The sequence below is a fragment of the Schistocerca piceifrons genome, chromosome 1, assembly GCF_021461385.2.
Source record: "Schistocerca piceifrons isolate TAMUIC-IGC-003096 chromosome 1, iqSchPice1.1, whole genome shotgun sequence".
Classification (NCBI taxonomy): domain Eukaryota; kingdom Metazoa; phylum Arthropoda; class Insecta; order Orthoptera; family Acrididae; genus Schistocerca; species Schistocerca piceifrons.
In genome coordinates, this window is record NC_060138.1 from 859,335,158 (window position 1) to 859,362,451 (window position 27,294).

General features: G+C 38.3%; 2 protein-coding genes across 2 annotated transcripts in view; one reads left to right on the forward strand and one right to left on the reverse strand.

Moving 5' to 3' along the window:
* Positions 1-6,401: 6,401 nt before the first annotated feature.
* LOC124776027 lies at positions 6,402-8,997 on the reverse strand. The gene is made up of 2 exons (XM_047250870.1): positions 8,941-8,997; positions 6,402-6,737 (listed from the first exon to the last, which is right to left on the reverse strand). The coding sequence occupies exons 1-2, from the start codon at positions 8,995-8,997 to the stop codon at positions 6,402-6,404; spliced, it is 393 nt and encodes a 130-aa protein (XP_047106826.1).
* A 15,576-nt stretch (positions 8,998-24,573) lies between these two features.
* The window catches only part of LOC124715815 (valacyclovir hydrolase), a 29,769-nt gene continuing 27,048 nt past the window's right edge, over positions 24,574-27,294 (forward strand). The window contains exons 1-2 of the mRNA XM_047243124.1: positions 24,574-25,140; positions 25,219-25,309. Of these exons, the coding sequence (XP_047099080.1) occupies positions 25,027-25,140; positions 25,219-25,309 (205 nt within the window). The 5' untranslated portion in view covers positions 24,574-25,026. The remainder of the gene's footprint in view (positions 25,141-25,218; positions 25,310-27,294) is intronic.

Here is a 27,294-nt window from a genome sequence, read left to right on the forward strand (position 1 = left end):
CAAAATAACTGATGATTGTCGAAGTAGAGAGGATATAAAATGTAGACTGGCAATGGGAAGGAAGGCATTTCTGAAGAAGAGAAATTTTTAACATCGAGTATAGATTTAAGTGTCAGAAAGTCGTTTCTGAAAGTATTTGTATGGAGTGTAGCCATGTATGGAAGTGAAACATGGACGATAAATAGTTTGGACAAGAAGAGGGTAGAGGCTTTTGAGATGTGGTGCTACAGAAGAATACTGAAGATTAGATGGGTAGATCACATAACTAATGAGAAGGTACTGAATAGGATTGGGGAGAAGAGAAGTTTGTGGCACAACTTGACTAGAAAAAGGGACCGGTTGGTAGCACATGTTCTGAGGCATCAAGGGATCATAAATTTAGTACTGGAGGGCAGCGTGGAGGGTAAAAATCGTAGAGGGAGACCAAGAGATGAATACACTAAGCAGATTCAGAAGGATGTAGGTTGCAGTAGTTACTGGGAGATGAAGAAGCTTGCACAGGATAGAGTAGCATGGAGAGTTGCATCAAACCAGTCTCAGGACTGATGACCACAACAATCAAGCAGCATTGGTTCATGAAACTGGTTATTAGTCAGAAAGTTTAATTTAGGCTTACGTTGGCCTGTTTGACGTGTACATACAGATCTGGACAACACCAGACAAGCATATACTGCCGTGGTAAAGCAGGATCCTGGGCACCTTTCGTGTAGCTCCCAGTTCCATAGGTTTATCTCACGTGTAAAACTCCCCATCGGTCCCCTTCAGATATAGTCGTAATATGACGCAACGGATAGATAATTAAAAACTGAACACCGATCAAGCATGAAAACAGGAAGAAGGTGCACTGAACTGTGAAAAGGAAGCAAAATAGAAACAGTGAACGGCCCAAGCTCAGGATGTGCAGCATCGAGCATACTTACGAAGCAATGGCGTCGTGGTTATGTAGTTTTATTCGTAAAATTGTAAACTTTCCGTCTGGCTATTGATGTGTCTGTTCGATATATTCAGATTTGTGTCTTTGTCGTGGTGCAACGTCCGTTAGCAAGAGAGTGGTGTAAGGAAGGGAGCTCCAGATGTAAGTACCGTCTATATGTTCTAGACGAGTGCCACATGTTATGACTCTTGCGTTCCATTTTAGAAGTTTTAACTTTTGAATTCCTTTATTGTAACATTATTCACACCATTTTTGTTTTTGTTTTCATTTCTGTGAAAGGTCGTTGTAGTATCACGCCTGCCGTCACTATTCGTCACGTTTAGTTGCGACTATAATATATTCTTACCATATGACATATTTCATAACCAGTGTATAGTATGATAATAGCAAAGACTACAGAATGAGAAAAGAAACGCCAATGACGGCACATTAAGTTCACAGTTTTGTGAAAAACGTTTGGAGCACGATCGAGATTTGAACACTGATCTTCCCCTTCACCGTCCAACATCGTGAACACAAAACCACGACGTTGCAGGTACAGAACTACCCCGAAGTTGTACATCTTGAGATTGGACGGTTCACTGCTTCTACTTTGTTTCTTTTTTCACGGTTCATTACACCTTCTTCCTGTTTTCGTACTTGATCTGTGTTCAGTTTTTGACGGGCTATCCGCTGGGACATCTTACCACTAAATCTGAGTGGGATGCTATCTGGAGTTTCCCTTGTTAGTGTTTAAGGGTGATGCCATTCACGGCTACATTCAGCTTTCGATTTGTAAAGCATTTTGTTAACGTGGATTTCACGATTTACAAATGGTTATTTCCAAAGCAAAAGAATTAGAAAATTGCACTCCAATATGTAATTGTGTGAATAATCCTAATGCAACCCAGCTAGGTGTAAAAACATAAGTAGTTAATCACAATAACAAATTAATTAAAAATAAGTGGTCCCACACGAGGACTAATAAGGTTAGCAGACTAAAATATTAGTACCCCCATGCACATGCACAGATGACTCATTAAGCCTTTACACAAGGTGCAGCAATCAAGTGACGTGCTCAATCATGCTTGAACTGCCTCTATGTGAGCATAAGTAAGTAGCCACCAGTGAGATATTTATGTTTCAAGCGAACTGTGGGGATAAAAATGGATGTGACACAGTGGCAAAGAGGGGATATTATGTTTGGCCATGCACATGGCCATACAGTGTGCGGAGTTGCAAGATTTGTTGCTGTTTAACAGCGCACTGTTCAAAGTGTCTATATGCAGTGGTACAACACATATGGCCAAGAAAAATGACGTCAGAATTGCAGTTGGAAAAAGATGCTGATTGAGAGGAAGTGGAGACAACGTTTCACGGCTTGTGAATCTAAATCGCTTCCAAACCCAACAGGAATTGCTGTTAGCGAGAGAAGATTGCCATGGAAACCGCGAGCAATGAACATTCAGAGCTGGTCGCCTTGTAAGAGGCCATTACTCACACAGTCACATAAATCAACGGGTGTTCAATGGGCTAGAAATCATCGAACATGGACAGTAGCTGAGTGCCTGAGTGTAATATGGTCTGAGAAATTAAGTTATTACCAATATTCAAATGAGTGCACCCAAGACCAAACAAAACATTTCATCCTGAATTTGTGCGAACTCAGGCTCAAGCCAGAGGCGGGTCTGTGATGTTTCGGGGCTGTCCTTATTACATGGATTTGCCCTGCTCATTACTACCTCTATCATGAAACAGAATTTTTATTTAAACATTCAGGATGATCAAGTGTTGCCTTTCAGTCAACATCTGTATTATGAGTACGCTATTGATATATGTATTCTTCGAGATGACAACAGGCAGAGTTCATCATGTTAGAAGAATATGTGACTGGTATTCTGAACACCGCCCAACCTATTACATTTCGTTTGGCCTCTAAAATCATCTGATTTGAACCCCATACAAAATCTGTGGGATACGTTGAAACAGAGGGTAAAACGCCAAAATCAGCAACCTCGATCTGGTGGAATTGCACGATAAAATCCTCACTGAGTGGTTTAACCTGGATGCAGCGTACTTGCACAACCTTGCAGACTTACTTTCTAACCAGTACCAGGCGATTTTGAAGTCCAGTGGCGGAATTACATAATATTAAACGATGCTTGTAATGATTACTCTAGGGGTGACTAATTTTTTGCCCAGTGAGCTTATCTTCAACTGTTATTTCTCAAGCATAGCACACTAGTTGATAAGTTGTGGGCGCTGGTGAGGTAAAATATGTTATCAACAAAGCAAGTGCAGACTTTACTTCAAAATCACTAGTACATGGAAAATAGATGGAAAACTGCAAAGGTAATAAATTGCATAAGGAAGATGCATAATGCGAAATCTTGAATTATAGGCCAGTATCGGTTTTATCAGTCATCAGCAAAATTATGACGAAAATGTTCCTTAGAAAACTAACAACCTTCATAACAAGTGAGGTGACGCAGTGGTTGGCACACTGGACTCGCATTCGGGAGGACGACAGTTCAAAACCCAGCCATCCTCATTTAGGTTTTCTGTGATTTCCCTCAATCACTTCAGGCAAATGGCAGGATGGTTCCTTTGGAAGGGCACAGCAGACTTCCTTCCCCATCCTTCCCTAACATGATGGAACAGATGACCTCGCTACTTACTCCACGCCCTCAAATCAACCAACCAACAAGGTTCATTAAGGAGATGGTGATAAATGACACCCAACATGTGTTCTGAGCTGGAAAGTCAATCCAATCAGGAATTATTGCCTTTTTAAATGAAGTATTAACAGCAGCTCATTGATGAACAACATTTATCTTGTACATTAATTAGCAAAGATTTCAGTGTTATTGATCACAACATTTTCTTGCTTACAACAAGTAATCACAGAGTTAGATTCCAGTCTAGAAGGTGGATTTAATGAGGCCTCAATAATCATCAAAAGATTATACAAAAATTTCAGAGACAGGAAAACATTGAATTTGTAGTTTTTACAGTAACACAAAAAAAACAGAAATAAAGTCCTGATGGATTAGTTCTGGTACCTGTCCTGTTTTTGTCAATGATTAAAAACATCAGCTACAATAATACTGTTATTTACTGATTAAAGTCTTTAAACTACCAGGTTTCATGGACTAAGCCTCATCTTCAGGTGTACCTGTAAGTTATGATAAAAAAATATCTCTACACTGCAAGATGATAAACAAGCTAACAGTACTAGAGAAAAATGATAGCTTGGGTCACATAAATCCACTCCACTCAGCATAATTGTAAATAATGCACTGAAGTGTCCATGTCAAAGGTAACTTGCAAGACAACTCATCTGTCATATGAGTATATGGCTCATCAGACTGAACACCCAAATGTGCCCGTGCAACAAGTATCTTTCAACAGGTTCACACAGACAGCTAATGTGATGCCACACCCTGTGGCATTCTGCAGTGGTACCATGAGGTACTTTTCACACAGGATGCCACAAATTCTTTGTAGTTACACAGCGTTCAATATGACGCCAATTGAAATCATCAGGGCACGTATGAATGTTGCTAGAGTTAAATACAAGGAAGACATAACCCAACTGTTGCACCCGAAAATAGATTTCGCCCAGTAGTAGTACAGGGGCCACAAACACATCTACAAACTAAATAACACTCGAACCAACAGCTGGTATGTAAATATCTTCAGGCAGACCATTAATGTGCTCGTTTATACGTAGTTTCGAATAACTCTAATTTTTACTTTAACAGCTGCGACATCATACTCGAGGGATCTCTCCGCATAATCCACAATCTATTCTGTTCTTGGTCTCAAAAACCATGAGGTTTGTACGACGACATATTATGTTTATTTATTAATTCATCCAAAAATCTTTCAAGACTGTGGGATATGTCATTCGTTTGCAGGTATTGTGCACCCACACACATGCACACACACGCACACACACACACACACACACACACACGCACTGCTACAGGAAATTTAAGAGTAATATTTGAATGTTGTTGTTCTTTTAGTTCCTGACACTACGAAAGTGTACTGCCGAGCATTTTTTTGACTTTTTTATTCGGTAATAAAATGAAAACACATTGAAATCGAATGGAGTACAGCAACAATTACTCTTCAATGACTGCAACAGACTGCCCATGTTTCGAAATACAGCCACCATGGATTAGTCGCATGATGCTATTTAGTGATGGGGGAATGCTAATTAAATCACAAAGTACAACTGAGTTGGATTTTTTGTGGAACAGAAGTTGCTTCACTTGAGTGACGCCACTGAAATCTGGTTGTTCATGAGTGGAACTGCAGTGTGCCACTAGTGGTGTGAGTGTTTCATTTTTTAAGGATGCATTCAATTCAGTTCAGTTTATCGCCCATTGACAGTATATATATTGTATGGATCTAGTCAGTTCACAGCCAGGGCTAGTTGCAATAGAAGTTCTTTTATCTAAGTTCTTTACAATATTACATGAAAGTACAATCATCTTACATCAGTATATGTAAATAATTTTACTTTTTCATATTCACACATTCTTCAATGTTATTAAATTATGCATTATTAAAAACTATTTTATATCTACTTCGAATTTATCAAATTCTTTAATTTTCTTTATTGTAGCAGGCAATGCCATAAAGGGTATTTTGGGTTGTTAATGGTAAAGGGCTTTTGTGGGTGCCTCTGTGAAATCATCTGTGTTTCTTGTTTTGTAGTTACGAACCTGACTTTTCAATGTAGAAAATTCCTGGTAAGTTTTCAGAAGGCACACTTATTCATAAATTTATAAGCCAGGAAGTGTTATTATTTTAAATTCCTTAAATATTTCACTGCATGGCTCTGTACAGGGAGCTCTTTTCATTATGCTGACAGCCCTTTTTTGAAGCTTGAAAGTTTGTTTTGCAATACTTGCATTTCCCCTATATATACAAGTAAACTGTTGATGTAAACATAATAAGCACATAACACTGATTCAATGCTGCAATAGTCCTGAAGCATTCTTAGAACATCACAGCATTAGCTTAGTTTCTTGTTCAAAGATGCTTTTCCCTTCTCAAGTGTTCATCCACCTACATACCTAGAAATTTTGTGGATGGAGCTTTTGCAATTGTATACTTGCCTATCTCAACTTTTATACTGCTTCTAGCTTTACTTCTAATATTTCTGAAATTCGTCCATACATTTTTTTTCCTAATTTATGACCAAAGCGTTATCCCTAAACCTTTTCCCAGCCTCATTTATTCTCTTAGAGACATTCTGCTGTAGATTACCTTCTGTGCACCTTTATATAAAATACTTGTGTCATCAGCAAACATCATTATGTCTGCAGCACTCAAATGGTTTAGCAAATCATTCACATACACCAGGAACAACAGATGGTCTAATATTGAACCCTGTGACAGTCGTAGCTAGGGTTCTCTCTCTTTTTTTGTAATCTGAGAGATATTCGTTACCTTCATTACATTTTTGTATTCCCTATTGTCTACCAGAGATGTAAGATTTGAACCATTTAAAGGCCTGTCTGTAGATCCCATAAAAATCTGCTTTCATAAATAGTAAATCATAGCTGATTAGATCAAATGCTTTGGATAAACCTAAGATTATTCCACAGTTTAGTTCAGTCCTATCCAAGGCTTGTGTTGATCTTTTCTTCCTAAACCCATTTTGAGCATTAGTCAGTATTTCACTTTTATTTAGATAGCCAGCTAGTCTTTGATACATTATTCTTTCAATTACTTTTGTGAAACCTTTCAGTATTGATAGTTGTCTATGATTATTTATATCAGCTGTACCAGTCTTTTTGTAGAGTGGCTATATCATGGATAAATGTACCTTTGATGGAAGCCTCTCTGCCCTGAAAGGAGTGTTAATGGGGTAAAACAGTGTGGTGTTCGATTTTGGAACCAATATTCTTGATATTTTTTCAATAAAAGTAATGAACAAATTATAAAACTGCACTAGATTCTTATTGTACACCCTTACGATTGTATCATGTATTTTTTAAAGCAAACAACTTACCCTCAGAAGCCATGACATGATTTCAAAAAAAGGCATTCATAGAGTGTGAGAGCAGTAGGTGGGAGCTCTGAACGCCACAATTTAAACCTCTAACAATGATTATAAAACTGCTTCGAAACTGATGATATTTTCTACTACAGTACTAAGAAATTGATTTAAACAAAATGACACTCTGAAATAAAATCATTTTTATGACGAAAAAGTCGTAAAAATGTGCACCAAAAGTAGAAATTAAAATATATCGCAAATATCTTACATACTATAGTAGAAAAAACGCCACCTTGCAAGTTAGAAAAAGGTATAGTGTTACTACATGTATATTTCTTGTTTTATAGCTCCCAGCAATGTGAAAAATATTCTTTTGAAAAAACAAGCGTTTAAAGTTTCAGGTTGTGTATATTTGTATTGACTTTGAAAGAAAAACTTGAATCGGCAATGCCAGTACCGTATAATTGACCTTTTCTTCGCCAACGTCGAAATACTTTCATTTTGACGCAATTACGTCTATTAAATGGCTTCGAAGCGTGTTTTGTTCGATTGAGATTACTTTTCGAACCTTTCCTTTCTGTATAAATACGTTTGTTTGCCTTTGTCAAACACTCACGTTCTACTTTGTATAAAAAACAAGCAAAATGACAAATTACACAGAGCCAAGGCGACCACTTCTTTTTACACTGTTTACCATAAACGAATCATATTATGAAGAGAAATCTTCTTGAGAATAGTATTTTAGTTGAGACTAATGCCCTCTGTTATACTATCCAAAACTAACAGGAACCTACTCCGTTGTAGCTGTAACAATATTACATTGGTTACACTTGAGCACTTGGATGCACCAGATTCCCTTGCAGTAAATGACGCTTTTAACATATTTTAACCTTTATAGCACACATTATATGAACGAATCTTCAAAATAGACTCTTTAAGGGATATTTTAAGACACTAAAAGAACTGGACTCAAAAAAATTCTACACCCTTAATACTGTTGGTTAACTGATTATCCATAGTGGTGGTTTGATCACTTTGTCTGGATTTCTGTCAGTATCACTAGAAATTTTATTTTTTAATTTATTAATAGTATTTCTCCCCATGGATTCTGTTGCCAGGTACAGAAAATAGTATTTTCACGAGCTGATATATTTATGTTCATACGGTTTGAATTGCACTTACTTTTAATTAAGTTTGGAGCTATTTTCATATAATACTCACTGAGTGTATTGGCTATCTGTTGAACCTCTTTTATTATTTTACCTTCACTTCTCATTTTCAAGTTTTGGGTTTTAATTGTACATTTTCACTGAAGTACAGAGCGACATAAAGGGCCTTACACACATACTAATTTATCATCCAAGCAATCAATCATCTAATTTCGTGGCATTCTACATATGTTCTGACCAACTGAACTCAGCAATTGTGGCGCCACGGTGCTTCTGTAGCTGGATGGGAACTGTTTATAGTACATTAATTGAGATTACATCCAATGAGATGTCGATATATATATGGTGTTTCCATAAGAGCGTGCAAACGTTTAACAGGACATACAGGATACTCCCACTGAACAACTTGAGGTAAGAAACCTGGGGTCAGAGAAGCCAGTTTAAGGAGATAATAGGACAACAGCAGTAAAATCACAGTACTGTGTAATTTCTTATTTACATTAGTTACAGTTAACTGCAAATACCATCACTGACACAATCAACGTGCCATTTGTGCTGTCTCTTACAAAATGTGCTGAAATTGACGGCTATCAACCTCAGTGCAAGCATGACATCGGCAAATCAAGTTCTGATGCACCCTGAAAAATCCCTGTCGTATTTCGAATCACATCACAGGCAGCTACAATTCTGGCAACTAATACCACCTCTGTATCCAAAGGGGTCTTACACACAAGTGATTTTAGATATCCCCATAGGAAATAATCAAGGCAGTTTAGGTTAGGGGACGTTGCAGGCCATGCAATAGGACCTCCCCTTCCAATCCGGCAACCCAGAAATACTTCCCAGTAATCAGGCCCGTCCTCCTCGTTTCCTTGCAGGGAATCAAGAATGTACATGTAAATAAACAGCACAGTACATGTGAACTTGTATGCAACTTAGTCGTATATGTACGTTTTTCTTGAATAACTTGAAAACCGCACCCTCCAGCGAAAACGTACCCCAGTAAAATATTAAACTATATTAAATTTCCTAAAAAGTCATAATAATTTTTTTCTCTTGAACTAAAGAGTTTGTGTGAAGAGAGCGCGAGAATGTTGAAAAACTCGCTCGACGCGCATGCGCTGTAGCTTATGTAGTTTTTGTAGGCCAAATTGTGGTAGTTTCCCGACTTGACAGACCACAAGTGTCCCGTATCAAACTGTTCGTCTCAACTTGTTACCTCAATATGCTACCTCAAATTGGCCTACAAAACCTACGTAAGCTACAGCGCATGCGCGTTGAGCAAGTTTTCAACATTCTCGCGCTCTCTCCGCACAAACCATTAGTTTTAGAGACAAAAATGAATAGGACCTTTTTTGTAGGAAATTTAATATAGTTTAATTTTGTACTGCGACACGTTTTCGTTCGAGGGTGTGGTTTTCGAGTTATTTAAAAAAAAGTATAAAAGTGATATTAAATGTGTTCTATCTCGGAAAGCGTTCGGAATAGGGTATACATCCATCTGAAGTTTTTTGTTCAGAATCACTAATACTATTATCCCTCAAAGCGTGTACGTTTCCTCCTGACCCACCCTGATCAAACGTATCCGGACACAGCCAGAACCGTACATTTTTCATATTATGTGCATTGTGCTGCCACCTATTGCCAGGTATTCCTTTTCAGCGACCTCTGTAGTCATTTGACGTCGTGAGAGAGCAGAATGGGGCGCTCCGCGGAGCTCACGTACTTCGACAGTGGTCAGGTGATTGGGTGTCATTTGTGCCATATCTGCACGTGAGATTTCCACACTTCTAAACATCCATAGGTCCATTGTTTCCTATGTGATAGCGGAGTGGAAACGTGAAAGGACACGTACAGCACAAAAGCGTACGGGTCGACCTCGTCTGTTGACTGACAGAGACTGCCGACAGTAGAAGAGGGTTGTAATATGTAATAGGCAGACATCTATCCAGCCCATCGCACAGGAATTTAAAACTGCATCAGGATCCACTGGAAGCACTATGACAGTTAGGCGGGAGATGAGAAAACTTTGGATTTCGTGGTCGAGCGGCTGCTATATCACTGTCATAATGTGTTTGACTAGTTTGACTAGTCCTATATCATCATGAGCTTCTCTGCACACAATGTATGATCTACAGAATAAATAAAATTACAAATTATAAACATATCAAAACAAAACTGTATCATTCTAGATTCCACTGACGATGCTGTAAAGTAAAAGATGGAATGTGGCTGGAAGAAATAAAATACATTGCAGCAAGAAAAGGCGGTTTTCATTTACAAAAGAATGTTATTACCTATGATGAAATGGAAGTTTCCTCTTGTTTTTCATACAGAATATATCCAACATTTCCTCAGCATTCATCGTTGATGCATTGTCTTGACAGCTATGCATCAGCGTCGCTCCATTTAAACGATATTTTCATCCTGCTGCGAAGATGGCGATAGGTTAAGAAAGATCTCTCCACAGTGGAGAGATCCTGTTACAGGATATGTGCACAACAATTGACACAAGATTGTAATATTTGCAGCACTGTGGGAACATGACAAATTACTACTTGTATTTGTGTGTGTTTGTAAAGTGTTTGTCGTGATCATGTTGACATAATATTATTATTATTATTTCGAATTTAACAAAACAGAATGTTGTTACACTACGGTTATTGTAATTCACATTTCAGTGTGTGTAAGATGAGAAAATAAAAGGCAAAAATCTAAATTAAAGTGAGTTCTTAACTAATGTAGAATGCAAGAAATTGATGACTCCGACGTGATCGATGAGACAATGACACCTGCAACGTCATTTGCTGCGAAATTTTCATTGTAATTTTTTAAACTTCAATTTGTCTCATACTGTGTTCGAAAAATACGCAAAATGTCAACAGCATATGAACATGAAGGGAATAATCCCAAATATAAGCTAGGAACTGATAAGGTAAGCACTAAGGTACCGCCGTTTGGATAGAGAAGCCATCTGGTTTTATCAAGCTGAAGTGCAATTTATGATCGCTGGTTCAGCTATGGAGGCGACTGAATTTAACTATTTACTCGCTCAGCTGCAGTAAAATTTGCTGCAAATATATGGGCTCTAGTTACAGGTGAAAACATTCTCTTGTGAAAGAACGAGTTTTGACCTTGAGTAAAAAAAAGTGAAGAGGGTCAAATTAAAAAGCCTCTTGAGTGGTTTATAACTGGATGATATGAAGCCTAACCAACTATTTTTTTAAAAAATGTGGGGCAATGCCAGTACTAATGTGTCTGAGAAGATCTTGAAAACACTTTGGCTTTACAATCGTCCTAGTAGCATTCGAAATATTTTAATTCTATCTGACGAAACAGTGGATAAGATTGCTCAAATGGTAGATCATATGGTTGAAATACACTCTGTTGATAAGGATCGAATTGCACCAGTTCAGTCCATTCTGTCAAAGTTGTTGTCCATGTCAGTCCAAGATCTTCTCTTAAGAACTGTAGAATTGTAAAATGCGACTAAGATGCTTCGAAAGCCAGGCAGACAAAGAAAACACTGAAGAAGCAGAAATAGAAGCTGAACAAAATTTGATAAAGACGGTAAATATTACTATGATCATTTTAAACTGGCGCACCATATAAGCCTGAAAAATGTATTCAGCTTGTCAGTTGTCAAATAAGGAAAACTAGAAAGAGTAGACGCAACAGTGGCTATGTGTTCTACAGCACTACCCCCACCAAGCCACCAATAGCGCCTATTTTTTAAAGGTCGAAATGGTGAAAGGTATTTTCTGGTATATAGTGATGCAGATTTGTCAGAGACAAAAACTTACCTTTCAAAGCTGTTAACCATTCAGTGAGGGCTCAAATGTAATTCTGAATGGCCATTCAGTGTAGCAGACCTCTCAAGAGGCACATTTGGGGCTGATTTCCTTCATCATTACGGTTTACTCATTGATCTCAAAAATAACAAGTTGATAGGAAACGTCACCAGGTTAAACATTTCAGCAGAGGTAACTGCTTGAATGCTAAAGTCGCCGTAAGCTCACTCTATGCAAGATGCCAATTTTCCGAACTTATTGGAAAAACTTCCTAAACTAACAAAACCATCCATAGTAGCAAAGGTGTTGAAACACAAAGTGCAGCATTACATCACTATGTCTAGTGGTCCATCAGTATACATTAAGGCTTGTAGATTGGACCCATGTAAATTGCAAATTGCTAAATAAGAATTTCAATTTCTGTGAAATAATGGTATCATATATGTGTCGCAATCAAAATAGGTTACTCCACAGCATCTTTTTATGAAGCCAAATGATCAGTGTCAAATTTGAGGAGATTATTGCTGTCTGAATGACAGGACTGTCTCAGACTGTCATCCAATTCTACAAGCTGGTGATGTAAATTGTATGCTTCAAAATAAAAAGATGTTCTCAAAGACTGACATACTGAAATCATGTTACCAGATTCCATTAGCCAAATAAGCTAAACCAAGATCAGCAGTTACTACGCCATTTGGTCTTCATGAATTTGATTACATGACCTTCCGATTTCGAAAGGCACCTAGAACATTGTAAAAGTTGAAAGTGAACTAGGTATCTGTTTCCTGTATTTGGATGATATTTTAATAGAAATAGAATCTTCAGAGCAATATGTCGAGCATCTAAGTTCACTCTTTAAACAGCTGAAAGAGTGTGGTCTTGTAATTAATACAGGAAAATCAGTATTTGGTGTGCACTAGCTAACATTCTTAGGATATTTAATTACACCTGTTACACCTGCAGGAAAAAATGCCGCCGCGCGGGACAGCCGAGCGGCATAGGGCGCTGCAGTCATAGACTGTGCGGCTGGTCCCAGTGGAGGTTAGAGTCCTCCCTCAGGCATGAGTGTGTGAGTTTGTCCTTAGAATAATTTAGGGTAAGTAATGTGTAAGCTTAGGAACTGATGACCTTAGCAGTTAAGTTCCATAAAATTTCAAACACATTTGAACATTTTTTTTTAATGCAGGTACAGAAATGGTTGTGACAATAACTACAAACGAACCAAATCAGTTCGTGACTCACAGCATTCTTAGTGATCATGAGTTACTATCTTCTGCGTTTGGAACATACTGCTGACAACCAAGATTTACTTTTAAGTACTCACTTAAAAGGTACAACTAAAAATGACTGAAGAGTATTGACTGGATAGAAGAAGCAATTTCTCAGGTCTAAAAATGCAAAGTGCTATGCTTTTGACATTTCCTGGTTTGCACAGTCAACTCACATGTTGTGTGGATGTATCAGATTTTGTGGCAGCTGTTGCACTGCAACAGTGGCAAGAAAGACAGTGGAAATTGATGGATTATTTTCTTTTTTCAAAAAAGTTCACAATGGCACAGAAGGAGTATTCCATATATGACAGACATCTGCTTAGTATATACATGGCTTTCAAATATTTGAAATATATGTTAAAAGGAAGAAACTTCATTATTTATACTGATCATGCTCCTCTAACATATACATTCAAGCAAAAGAATGAGAAAGCAAAGCCAAACCAATTACATTATCTCCAGCATATTTCGCAGTTTACTATAGCTCTGCGTCATATGTCTGGAAGAGGAAATGCTCTTGCTAATTGCTTACCAAGTCTTGAAGAATTAGTTCCAAACTATGAAGATATAGTTTCAGTCACAAGAAGATGATAAAGAGCTTCATCAACCATAGTCCAGCTGTCATCTATCACTTAAATTAAAATACCGTTTGACACATTGAGGAAACAATAGTGGTGTGATGTGTCAACACAAATTATTCGTCCTTATATTCCTGTAGCATTTAGATATCCTATTTTTCAACACTATCGCAATTTGGCTCATCCAGGCATTAAGACTACTGTAAACATGATCATGGCAAACACCTTACAAACGTATACAAATACAAATAGTATGTTATCATGTCCCCACATCATGTAAACAAAGCTTGTCTGGAGCAATATAAAAAAGTATGTCCGAAATCGGGCGAAAACGTGTGCTGGTTGTTAGAAAAATAAAGCATCGTGAGATGTTCAGGTGCAGTTAGGGCAATTTCCTAGTAACGATGAACGCCCCAAAATGATTCACTTCGACTTGATTCGATTAATGTCTCCTTCTGATAAATATACTTATTGTTTACCATGCATTGATAGAGTTACAAACTGGACAGAGGTGGAACCAGTGGTATAAGCCTTTTCCTATTGTTGGATCACTAGATTTGGAACACCTTACTAAATAGTGACCAACTCTGGAAGATAATTTAACTACGAGCTATTCCAGGCACTGTCAAAAGTATGTGGTTGTAACCAAACCCAAACTGCTGCATATCATCCTCATTCAAACGGAAAAATTGAAAGATTTTATCAGACACTTAAAGCATCCATCTGTGCCCATGTGACTGGTAACTGGACTCAAATGATACCTGTAATTCTTCTTGGTGTGCGATTCTCCATTAGAGAAAACAATGATGCAGAAATGATTTACAAAAAAATGGTTCAAATGGCTCTGAGCACTATGGGACTTAACTTCTAAGGTCATCAGTCCGCTAGAACTTAGAACTACTTAAACCTAACTAACCTAAGGACATCACACACATCCATACCCGAGGCAGGATTCGAACCTGCGACGGTAGCGGTCGCGCGGTTCCAAACTGTAGCGCCTAGAACCGCTCGGCCACCCTGGCCGGCAATGATTTACAGCTCGCCCAACAGTATATTAAGTGACTATGGCACAAAAAGGGATCCAGACTTACCTCAGTTTGTGTCGTCATTGAAACGGTACGTGAATCGTCTGAAATCTGTACAATATCCCCACAAAGCAAAAGAAACGCCATTCATACATAAGGACCTCACCAATTCAACTCATCTGTTTAAATGGGTTGACCCAGTGAAGAAGACATTAGAGCCACCTTATTAAGGCCCATACGAAGTAACTGATAAGACACCAACATCTTTTTGGACTTAAAGCAAAAGTTTAGATAAAAAAACATATCCACTAATCAATTAAAACCAGCTTACCTGATGAATGATAATAACAACCAACCTGAAGATACTCCTGGTGAACTGTCAACCCAGGACTCAAGCAGACACTAAAGAGGACGTAAACTAAGATGGAAACAAGATCTGGTCGTGAAGTTTGGTTTTCAGCAAGATTAGTTGAAGTCCTAAACTGACTATGCTACTTAGAAGAGGGTGTTGTGGGAACATGTCAAATTATTTTTGTATTTGTATGTGTCTGCCATGAGCACGTTGAGATAGTATCATTAAAATCCTTTGGGATTTAACAAAGAAGTAGGTTATTACCCCACAGTTACTGCAATTCATGTTTCGTTGTGGGTGTGATAATAAAACGAAATATCTGGAAAAATCAAAGTTAAATTCAACTCTTAATGAACTTAGAGTGCAACAGCGCCGTTTCTCGTTCATATACCCCTATTGGAGACTTTTTCATATTATCATCCAGTTGTGAAATATATAACTCTCCTTCAAAGCTGAAAAGCAGAGGAGCTCGTCTCTGTATGGTTCAGCACTTCGCATTACGTGCTCTATATCTTTATCACTAAAGTTTTGTGGCAATAGTTTTTGTGAATGTCGGATCTTTTGTAGTTGAGTTGAAGGGAGTCTTAATGGCATTTCATTTAACAAATAATCGAGAAAAGGTATGAATACTGACAGATGGTAAAATACTTCTTCATACTGCATCTGAAAATTGGGTCTGTTGGCTAGTACATCTATTTATTAATATATTCAGTTAGCTTTCACCTGTGGTTTCATTTGCATATCAGTACTTTTGTTGTGATGAGGAAGCATCAGAGAAGCGATACTCGCAATGTGTACCATCCCCTCTGCAGCCCCCTCACAAGACGTCAGGTGTTACAAGTTTAACGAATTTATATGTCTATGGCATCATTGCCCCAACACGAAAGCATCGATTACAGTGCAGACATTTTCAGCTATTTGAAGGCTAGTTTAATCGGAATTGTCGTGATTTATGTTTGATGAAAGTTTGTTCAGCCATTTAAAGGTAATACGGTATATTCAGTAAAGACTTTGCCAGGAGTAACACGCTGCCTAATGAGTATGTGGTACATAATTTCATATCATAATAAAATATAGATCTCAAAAATATCTACAAAAAATTCCAAAAGAATACATGGTTACCTTATATGGTTCACACACAATGCCTTTCGAATTCACTGCGCCAGGTGCAATCAAAGTACAAAAAGGGTGGTAAACATATGTTCTCATGGACTTTCCTGTATATCTTTTTAAGATCAACAGCTTCATACTCTCCAGATTGGTGTAGCTCCTATCGCCTGCATAGCGTTTTGTAACAATGTTTGCCAACAAATGTTTTGCTGCCTTCATTCGTTATTATCGACAATTATCATGTTTGCCTACTGATTTAATTTTTTAAGTAGCCTGTGTTCTTTCTCAGGGTCCAAGCTGTCTCCATACCACATTTCATCACATTCGATTCAGTGGTTCAGCTACGAAAAGGTGATGGAGAGACAGAGTTACTTTAACATTTATAATATTGGTTCTGGATTACTCACTGTTCCTTCCAACAAGACGTGAAGTGCTACATCATGATCGAAATACAACGGTTCCTGACAAAAACGCCAAACAGGAGACAAGGTACTATTTGCCAATTAAAGGACTTTGTGAAACATCAGGGCGCGTAAAACAACAAATGTTCTGACTCTAAGAAACCTGACAATGATGAAAAATCAAAACATGTAGCCTCAAATAAAGCTATTTATGGTAAATGGTGCAGTACTATATCTTACTAACTAGGAAAACGATCCCGAGAGGTTAAATATTTACCAAAAATATCTGAATGTGTGAGCCTGAATGCAGCCCTAGAAATTTACAAATTTTTTACAATCCAAAAGATTTAACCTTGCTTGGCACTGTCAGAAAAGAGGTAAGAAGCAGTGAAATGAAGGTATAACACAAGTCACACTTCCATTCAGTTAATTTCAGGTTTTCTGCATTTTTGAAACTCACACTTACATCCTGCCTGTAAGTAAAGAATTGTGGTTATGCTGAGATTCTCTCTCTCTGTCTGTCTCTCTCTTTCCCCCTCCCTCTCTCTCTTCGATTGTCTAGGAGGACACGTGCCCTATGCCCTCCACCCCACCCCCAATCCATCCTTGCATCCTTGGGTATGATCATAATTTTATATTCTTTGAATTAGATATTACAACACTCTCTTGGTAATAGCCTTCCAAAACATCGGTTTGTCTTCTTTTGTAGATTCAGCAGTCTGTTCTTATGAACATTTGATGTCCTACCCCATATTATTATGTTGTGTTGTTGTAGTCCTCAGTTTGAAGACCGGTTTGATGCAGCCCTCCATGCTACTCTATCCCATGCAATCCTCTTCATCTGTGAATAATTATTGCAACCCACAACCTTCTGAATCTGCTTACTATATTCATCTCTTGCTCTCTCTCTCTGTACGATTTTTACCCCCCACATTTAACTTCAATACTAAATTGGTGATCCCTTGATAGCCAACAGCCTTCCCGCAGTGGTAACATCCGTTCCCTTCAGATCGCCCAAGTTAAGCGCCATTGAGCTGGGTTAGCACTTGGATGGGTGACGATCTGGTCTGCCGAGCGGTATTGGCAAGTGAGATGCATTCAGCCCTTGTAAGGCAAACTGAGGAGCTACTTGATTGAGAAGTAATCGCTCCAGTCTCGTAAACTGACATATGGTCAGGAGAGTAGTGTGTTGACCACATGCCACTCCATATCTGTATCCAGTGACGCCTGTAGGCTGAGGATGAACGGCAGCCGGTCAGTACTGTTGGACCTTCATGGCCTGTTCGGACAGAGTTTAGTTTAGTTTAGATCCCTTGATGTCTCAGAATGTGTCCTATCAGCCGATCCCTTCTTTTAGTCAATTTCTTTTCTCCCCAATTCTGTTCAATGTATTCTCATTAGTTAGGTGATGTACCCTTCTAATTTTCAATATTCTTCCATAGCGCCACATTTCAAAGCGTTCTACTCTCTTCTTGTCTAAACTGTTTATCGCCCATGTTTCACTACTGTAAATGGCTACATTCCAGACAAATACCTCATCAAAAGAATGTCTAACACTTAAGTCTATATTTGATGTTAATTAAATATCCTTTATTCAGAAACGCTTCTCTTGCTATTGCAAGTCTGCATTTTATATTCTCTCTACTCTGGCCATCATCTGTTACTTTGTTTCCCAAATAGCAAAGCTCATCTACTACTTTAAATGTCTCATTTCCTAATCTACTTTCCTCACTATCACTTCATTTAAGTCAACTACATTCCATTATCCATGTTTTGCTTTTGTTGATGTTTATCTTATTCCCTCCTTTCATGACACCATCCATTCCATTCAGCAGCTCTTCCAAGCCCTTTACTGCCTCTGACAGAATTACAGTGTCATCGACAAACATCAAAGTTGTTATTATATCTCCTTAGTCTTTAGTTTCTACTCCAAACTTTTCTTTGGTTTCCTGTACTGCTTGCTCAATAGACAGATTGAGTAACATCAGGGATAGGGTACAATCATGACTTCTTCCCTTCTCAACCACTGTTTCCCTTTCACGCCCCTCAATTGTTATATTTGCAGTCTGGTTGCTGCACAAGATGTAAATAGCCTTTCGCTCCATGTATTTTACTCCTGCTACCATCAGGATTTCAAAGAGAGTATTCCAGTCAACATTGTCAAAAGCTTTCTTTAAGTCTACAAATGCTATAAACGTATGTTTGTCCTTCCTTAATCTATTTTCCAAGGTAACTCGTAGGGTCATTACTGCCCTATGTTCCTACATTTCTCCAAATCCAAATTGATCTTAACCAAGGTCAGCTTCTACCAGTTTTTCCGTTCTTCCGTAGATAAACCATGTTAGTATTTTGCAGCCGTGACCTATTAAACTGATAGCGGTTGTTTTCACAGTAAGATAAACGTGGATGAATTAATCTATTATACATCTTTAACAGCGTACCTGCATCCAATGTGTTGGATGTTTCTTCATTAAAAATACGCTACTGTTAACATCGTATCTACAACTGTGTTGGACATTTTGTTTATTAAAAAATACTGCTACTTATTTTTAGGCTGATCTTTTCTATATGATTTTACCAGGTGGTAAGACTGTCTATTGCCAATTCCAGCACTTTGCCACTGTCAACTTCTATTAGCAGTGTTCCCCTAAGTCTTATATTTAGTTTCTCTTTGTTTGTTGTTCTCTTTGCAAGTATTTCCATGTATGTACGAGTTTCTCTTTTCATTTAAAAATAGATTTTTATCAGTTAAATATTAATTTGCTTTCTTTAAGTCCATGTCAATGCTTGTTTCTGAATCATTTATTGAGATACTAGTTGCAAGATGGATGTATCGTCTGCAAACATGATTACATTTTCTTTTACTGATGCTGGTATACAATGGCAGCTGGTAAATACAGATTATGAGTGTTCATAAATTTTTAAAATCATGTAAATATGAAATTAATAGCGTCTGCTCTATAATAGTCATGCTTATCAACATATTTAGCCTATATAACTCTAGCCGCCGTCAATGATAATAATATGCATAGCTTGTCCCAAAAAAGGACGAATTGTGTTTGTGGAATTTTATTGTTTTATTTATAATTAAGTACAGTTTACAGCACGAACGAAGTAATGTTTAAGCTTTCGCTATCTCCGTTTCGCATTTTTGTGTAAGTGGGAGTTTTCGTGCTTTTTTTTTAATTTTTTCGGACAAATGCACAAGATCCCTAACTCAAGTACTAGTTAACGAATTAACTTCTGGGCTGAAAATCAGGCATTCTTACGATTCACACACCTAACGACTTACACTTATTATGTACTTCTTTGTTAGATGTTCGCTTGCAGTCAAACTCATTTGATTTCGTCACTTTCTCAGACAACGAATCTGGTTTGGAATGCCCTAGTTTCTTTGCAGCTAACTTTTCCTGGTAATTTTCAGTTAGTATTTATTACAGTTTCAACAGAGTTCATGCTGACATTTACAGAAAATCCAATTCCTGCACAGTAGGCAACCAACTCTAAATACAAACTGCTGTTTGCAGAAATGATTAAATTCATGTAGTACTAGCTATGAACAAGGTCACTTGACTAGTATACGAATGAGACGCTGAGAGCCATAGGGGCCCAAAGCACAACGCCTTCGACCCGCCTGTTTTAAGTGAATATCAGAGAAACCAGTGAGACAGCTTTTCGTGAATGTTCAAATATGTGTATAATGTGGACCTACAGTAAGGCTAAACTATAATATCAACAGATGTCAGAAGCAAGAATAAATACTAGTCTTACAATCAACGATGACGTGCTTTATGGTTTTCAGCGCCTTAAATTGATTACTCTATGTTAAAACTTTATGTACCACATCTCAATCAGATCCCACAAAACTACAACACATACTGATGTCTGATCTAATTTTAGTATATGGAGTGTGAATTCGCATATCTGTGGAGTGTGGTACCAAGTAGTGCGATTTATGGCGAACATAGATAATAGTTTGCTGCAGTTTGCCTGGTGGCACTGACGTAAACTAGTAGTTGAGTGGTAAGGGCTAGCAGTACAAGCCGTGAACGGTGCATATTGATAATCAAATCCGTATGCATATGGCACGTAAGGCTACTACGTCACGCCTTTTTCGCATGCACAGAAACTCCTTAAAACTTTCATAAGTGTCGGTGTGCTCACGACCCTGATGCCAAGTTTCACCAGGCTAGTGGAGCAATATGTAGCACAGCGTGGTAGATTTAGTGCCGTGTATTTCAGATTACCGCATCTAAATTACGTTTAATAGCATTCAAAGAGAAATAACCAATAAATCAGCAAAGTGTCAAAAGCTAGGGTGTTCATTTACTCTTGTGCTCTTTCAGAGCAGCCGTCAATGCTGGCATGTCATTTACATACACTATAAACATTACTGCATCAAGAATGGACGAAACGCGCTTTTAGGGGCTGCTCGACGCAATGAAACCATTCTTAACGAAAAGGAGTACAGTCTTGCGGAGGCTGAGCTAGGAGACGCTTTTACGTAATTAAGTTAGTGTTTTTAGCCCGTTGAAGTAAGAAGATCTCAAATTCATTACCTTTGTATGCCCACAACTGTTATCGAAAAATGACTCCTGAAATCTACCACTTGATTTATAGTCGTCTGAGGAAATATATCACGGCAATGCAAAACAAATAAAAAAGTAAAACAAATAATATTCAAGTAAACTTAATCATCGTACATTTGTAGTATAAATAGTTGTAATAAGTAATAGTAATGAAAGGAACAGAAATAGAAACTCTGACATAACGCTTCTATCTGCATTGCTATCTGCCACATTATTCATTTAAAACAGCATGTGTTTTCGTGCACATAGCTAGCAGACTATCACCAGTCGGAAGTTGGTCGGAAAGCGCTACACATGACACAATTTACTGGACATTGGACAGCCGATAAGTTGGTATGTGTACAGGGCCCCGGGAATTGCATTACTTTCATGTCGAGTGGCATCACTAAAATTGAACGAAATGTGTTTTATATTTTTATGGGTTTTTATTTAAGGCATAGCCCACTGGAAGACAGTGAAAAACCTATAAATCACACTCATATTGGCCAGAAGATCCTATTACTGAGACCCTAGCCTCTGTAGTTGGTGACGTTTTTGTGCAGCCATACCAATTCTAGAGTGAATCTTTGTGATCCTGAAATTTCTCAATTTTTTTCTCCTATACTGCAGTGCACAAAATGAGCTTTTCTTTTTTCGATTCATGCATTTGGGTTCATAGATTTAGTATAACACCATAGATCTGCCGTTTAAACTGCATAGGCCCTACAGAATCGGCAAGCTATCACAGGTTTTCACTGACCTGAGACACGATAAATTATAGTTGTGTTTTTTTTTTTTTTTTGTGCAGCAAGCACTGTCAGGCTCTTCGAAAGGCGTGAATGATGGTTACATAAACTGCTGTCCTGTTTGTGTTGAGCTGATATTCGCTCGCCAGTATGCCTATGTTGGACTGGTGCATTTTTGCTAATAGATAAGAGCTGAGCGAAGAATCGAAAAAGATTGAGGACTCTATTTCGGCACTGCTGTTTACCTATTTTGATTGCAGAACAGTGCCGATACCGCCGTTACACCAAGTATTTGTCATAATTTCCAGTGGACAGCGTGGCAAAAACAGTACGTATACCGGTAGATACTGCTGAAGTGAGGATGTTTCCTTACGCGCTCGGAAGTATTAAATCTGCAGCTTCAGAGGAAATACAGTAACAACCCACCTTGGATACCAATGCAAACCATCATAATTTTGTTTTCTTCGTTCCGTAGATACAGGTTGAGAGGATTCTTGTGGTATAGAGCAAGTCAGAAAATGTAAATAAAATACATAAAACATCTGAATATAATATCGTTACCCTATGAAACATCTGAATATAATATCGTTACCCTGGTCGTTTGTCAGGGCATTGTCAAAATATGTGAATACGTTACAGTGAAGAGAACTGCTGATATTTACAGAGTTAATACCCTGTCAGAATGAAACATAGTTCTCCACTCTTAATAAATTTATCATACACAAAATGACTAATCTAGGCTGCTGTGACGAAGTGCTGTCGAAACTGAAATCTAAGAGATTTTTATTTAAGCTGGTCTAACAGTCCCTGTTAAGATATTCAACTACAAAATAGGAGTTGCCTATCAAAATGTCTTTCCCTAAACTGTGCTTTATTTGAAACGAAGCTTTTAATGGTTGCTGGGAATTTATGAAAAATGTGTGTACATGAATATTCGGCGCCTTTTTGGACCAAGGTAAGTGATTTTAGGTCTTTATGTAGATTGTTCTTATTCCTAGTGTGGATACTATTATTGAGCTATCGGTTGGCAACAGACATATTACTTGCAGCAAATTTCATTATGGGGTAAATATCCTGAACGGTTGCATGATGGTTTGAATGGTCTGGGACTAAAAAGAATGAAATACTGTAAAGTAGAGACCTCATGAGGGACAGAGAAGTGGAGGGGGGAGAGGTACTTACAAGGGAACCTCCCCATCGCACCCCCCTCAGATTTGGTTATAAGTTGGCACAGTGGATAGGCCTTCAAAAACTGAACACAGATCAATCGAGAAAACAGGAAGAAGTTTTGTGGAACTATGAAAAAATAAGCAAAATATACAAACTGAGTAGTCCATGCGCAGGATAGGCAACAATAAGGATAATGTGAGCTCAGGAGCGCCGTGGTCCCGTGGTAAGCGTCAGCAGCTGCGGAGCGAGAGCTCCTTGGTTCACGTCTTCCCTCGGGTGAAAAGTTGACTTTCTTTATTTTCATAAAGTTATGATCTGTCCGTTCGTTCATTGACGTCTCTGTTCACTGTAATAAGTTTAGTGTCTGTGTTTTGTGACCGCACCGCAAAACCGTGCGATTAGTAGACGAAAGGACGTGCCTCTCCAATGGGACCAAAAACATGTGATCGCAGGGTCATAGGTTAACCGATTCCTCCACAGGAAAACACGTCTGATATATTCTATACAACGCTGGTGACGGCATGTGCGTCACATGACAGGAATATGTCGTCGACCCACCTAACTTGTACACTTGGCGAATGTGTAAAAAGATTCTTCTACCTTGCCCGATTTAGGTTTTCTTGTGGATGTGATAATCACTCCCAAAAAAGTGATGAAAACATAAGAGTTTGTCACATAAACTGAAAATAAAAAAATTAAACTTTTCACTCGAGGGATGACTTGAACCCAGGACCTCTCGTTCCGCAGCTGCTCACGCTAACCACGGAATCACGGCGCTCCTGATCTCACGCTTTCCTTGATGTTGGTTATGTTGCACATGGACTACTCAGTTTGTATATTTTGCTTATTTTTTCATAGTTGCACACAACTTCTTCCTGTTTTCTCGATTGATCTGTGTTCAGTTTTTCAAGGCCTATCCACTGTGGCAACTTATAACTAAATGTGAGGGGGGTGCGATGGGGAGGTTCCCTTGTTAGAAATCGCGAAACCCAAGATGATCATCTACTGTTCTAGCAGAGATGTATGGGGTAAAAGAAGATACCAATTTTTTAACAAACAATAGAAAAGAAAGCAAAGCGTCTGGAAGGAAATGTAAGTACCGGCTGCAGTGTAGAGGAAGTAAGTCTGTAACGATTCCTTGAAGGTTGATAGGTAGCAATCATGGGTTGGCGTAAAAAGGGTGATTACGTAATTTGTTTATGGAATAAAAATGTACAGTAAACTTGCTTTCTTTCGGAGCACGTAAACGTGTGCGTGTTTTCGTAGGTGTGGCTACGTTAAACACTCATTTCTAATCTCTTATCGCATTCGGAAGGACGCCGGTTCAAACCTACGTCCGGCCATCGTGATTTAGGTTTTCCGTGATTTCCCTAAATCGCTTAAGGTAATTGCCTGGATGATTCCTGCGAAAGGGCACGGCCGCTTTCCTTCTCTGTCCTTCCGTAATCCGAGCTTGTGCTCGGTTACTAATGACCTCGATGTCGACAGGACGTTAGGTTCTTGGTAAAATATTTTATACAGTAGGAATGAAAACACACACATTGATGTAATACTCTACAGTGTGGTAGAATATTAAACAAGTGTTATGTGTGTTTTCATTCATAATACATAATACATGGCAGTCTTTCAGCGGCTTCCGACCCTTAGTACCTTACGCAGTTTGCGAAAACAAGGTGCTCTGAAATTTAATTGGTTCCCGAGAACAGTGTTCTCAACACGTTATTTGTGCTCTTCTCTCGAGTGCAGTTAAGGGCGGCACATTCCAAACAAACAGAATGAACTTTCGTAGGGCTTGATTATCACAGCCTGATATGAACAGCTTTTAACAGTAGGTCGTAGTAATTGTCTGAGTCTCCGCGGGTTGTGAAAAATCGCCTGTTACTTGGCAAATAGTAAATAAAACAACGGTCAACATGTTCTTTACACACATATTGACAAAAGCACTTTGCGGTTGTTACACAGGACTGACACGAAAGTATCGTAACAGTAATAAATTTATCTTAAACTGCTATAGCACGGTTACGAAGGTAAGTATTGATTCTACCTTCAGTGTATAGTAAATCAAAGGTTATGTGTGCCTGAGCAATCCGTTTTGTAATTTACAGGAGCAAAAAGTTAATGTTGGAGAACAAGTTATTAACTATTTGAAAGTCGGTACGGGACAGCATCATTTATTGCTTCTACCGGGGGCCCTAGGTAAGTTATCAATAGAAGAAATTTACGGTAGTTTTCCCTTGTGCATGGAATAATAAAACTTATTTCTGTTAATTTAACAAATAGTTGTTCTTGTGTTTTATCAACTTATATTTGTCAATGAAAGTTCAAGCTGGCTTTATTAACGCCATCATAAAAATTTAGTCTGAAATTGATGATTAAATCACGTTAGCATTATGTCGCCCATCTCCCTGAAATTACCAAACTCTTACAAACACAACCTAAATTTTCCACGTAACTGATTGTTTGTGCGGCTGTAAAAACAATGATTTACAAATAATTTACTCAAATGTATCAAAGAATTTTACAAATGATGAGATTATCGTGTCGTACAACAGCAAAGTTTACCAACACCAGAATATAATTAAAGGAAAACGTATTGAAACAGAATTGTGTTAGTGTACCCTTCATTGGTCATTGGTACAATGACATCACATTTAAGAGGCAACTTTGCGAATGGCCTGCGGTATGTTTTTTATTGAAACGACTATTTGTTTAAGTAGTTGTCATTGCATTAGAGGACAGTTATAATGTTGAAAGCTGTTACACTTCCATCCTTAAACTTTTTCTTCTGGGATATTTGTAAATGACTGGTACAGTGTAAAGAGGAGAGATTACATTTGTCAGTTTCTTGTCTCATTCTGTGTGAATTGTTAGTGGCTGTTTCCTCTCAAGCGTTTCCCAAAGGCAACTTTGCCAAATGTTTGTGTAATGAATCTAGTTTCTTACCACTGACAAAGAATTTCCTTACATGACATAATGTTAAGTTTCTCAATTACCTGAACATTGCTTTTGTTGAGTGGTACAAGAGAACTTTCAGCATTTTTCATGTCTATTTGAGCTGTAACCCATCAGAAGCAAAATTCGAGTTAAGTGAGTTCTCACTTTTGATTTGTTTGTAAGAGAGTGAGGGACTAGTGTAGCAGGGGATACAACCCGTCGGCTTTGGACAATGACGTCACAAGTCGCCAATCGAGAAGCGAGAAGCTGATAAGTGTTTTTTGGCTTTTTTAAAAAAAATCTCACGAGATAGAATAGACAGATCCACTTTATTAAGCAATCAGTATAAAAACGAAACTGAAACATAACAGCAAAAGCGAAAATGCTAAACTGCTCTCTGGCGACTTGTGACGTCAAAAAACGAAACTGAAACATAACAGCAAAAGCGAAAATGGTAAACTGCTCTCTGGCGACTTGTGACGTCATTGTACAAAGCCGACGGGTTGTATCCCCTGCTACACTAGACCGGAGAGTGACATAGAGGTATTACACATATTACTAAATGCATTTGATTTTTAATTGCTCCTCTTTCCATTTAGTTTGTGTCTTTAGTTTGAGGGTAATTCTCTTCATATGTTTTTGATACTGTTACTATCTGTGTGTGTCAGATAGTTGATCTACAAAACACAGAAACAGAGAAATGAAGCACCTTGTTGACCTGCTGTCTAGTTCTATCTCTACTGGGCAGTTGCTTTCAACTGAGCCTATTGATATTGGATTGTCGTATGACATTACTTTCATGTTGTTTATACCCTGCCGGAAAAAAATTAGTACATCCTTTCAGAGGTTTCCATTCACTCATGGTTTATTGTTGCAACAGTATATGTGAAGTACGAGAAATGATTACATTTACAGATAAGTAGAACGACTGCTTCTGAGGTACCAGGTGTTGATCCGTCCTGAAACACCCATATTAGTACGTGGTGTAGCCTCCACAGGTGGCAGTGCAAATGCTTACTCTGGCATCCATTCAATTGCACAGAGAGCATATACTGTCCTAAGATAAATTATGCTGTGCGACCTCTTCACATAGTTCTGTTACAGTTGTTGGATGATTGGTTGCACGAGTCACTTCTTGTCCAATCATATCCCACATGTTCTTGATTGGAGACAAGTCCGAAGGTCACAGAGCACATAGAGTTTCACGGGCAGTATGTGGGTGAGCTTTTTTCTATTGGAACAACACA

What these genes read in the sequence shown, in the direction of transcription:
- LOC124776027 (XM_047250870.1), bottom strand. Translation starts at nt 8,997, where the DNA reads ATGTACATTCTTGATTCCCTGCAAGGAAACGAGGAGGACGGGCCTGAT. An exon ending in ACGGGCCTGATTACTGGGAA is followed by an intron (nt 6,738 to 8,940) that starts GTATTTCTGGGT and finishes TCCATGATATAG; the next exon opens with CCACTCTACAAAAAGACTGG.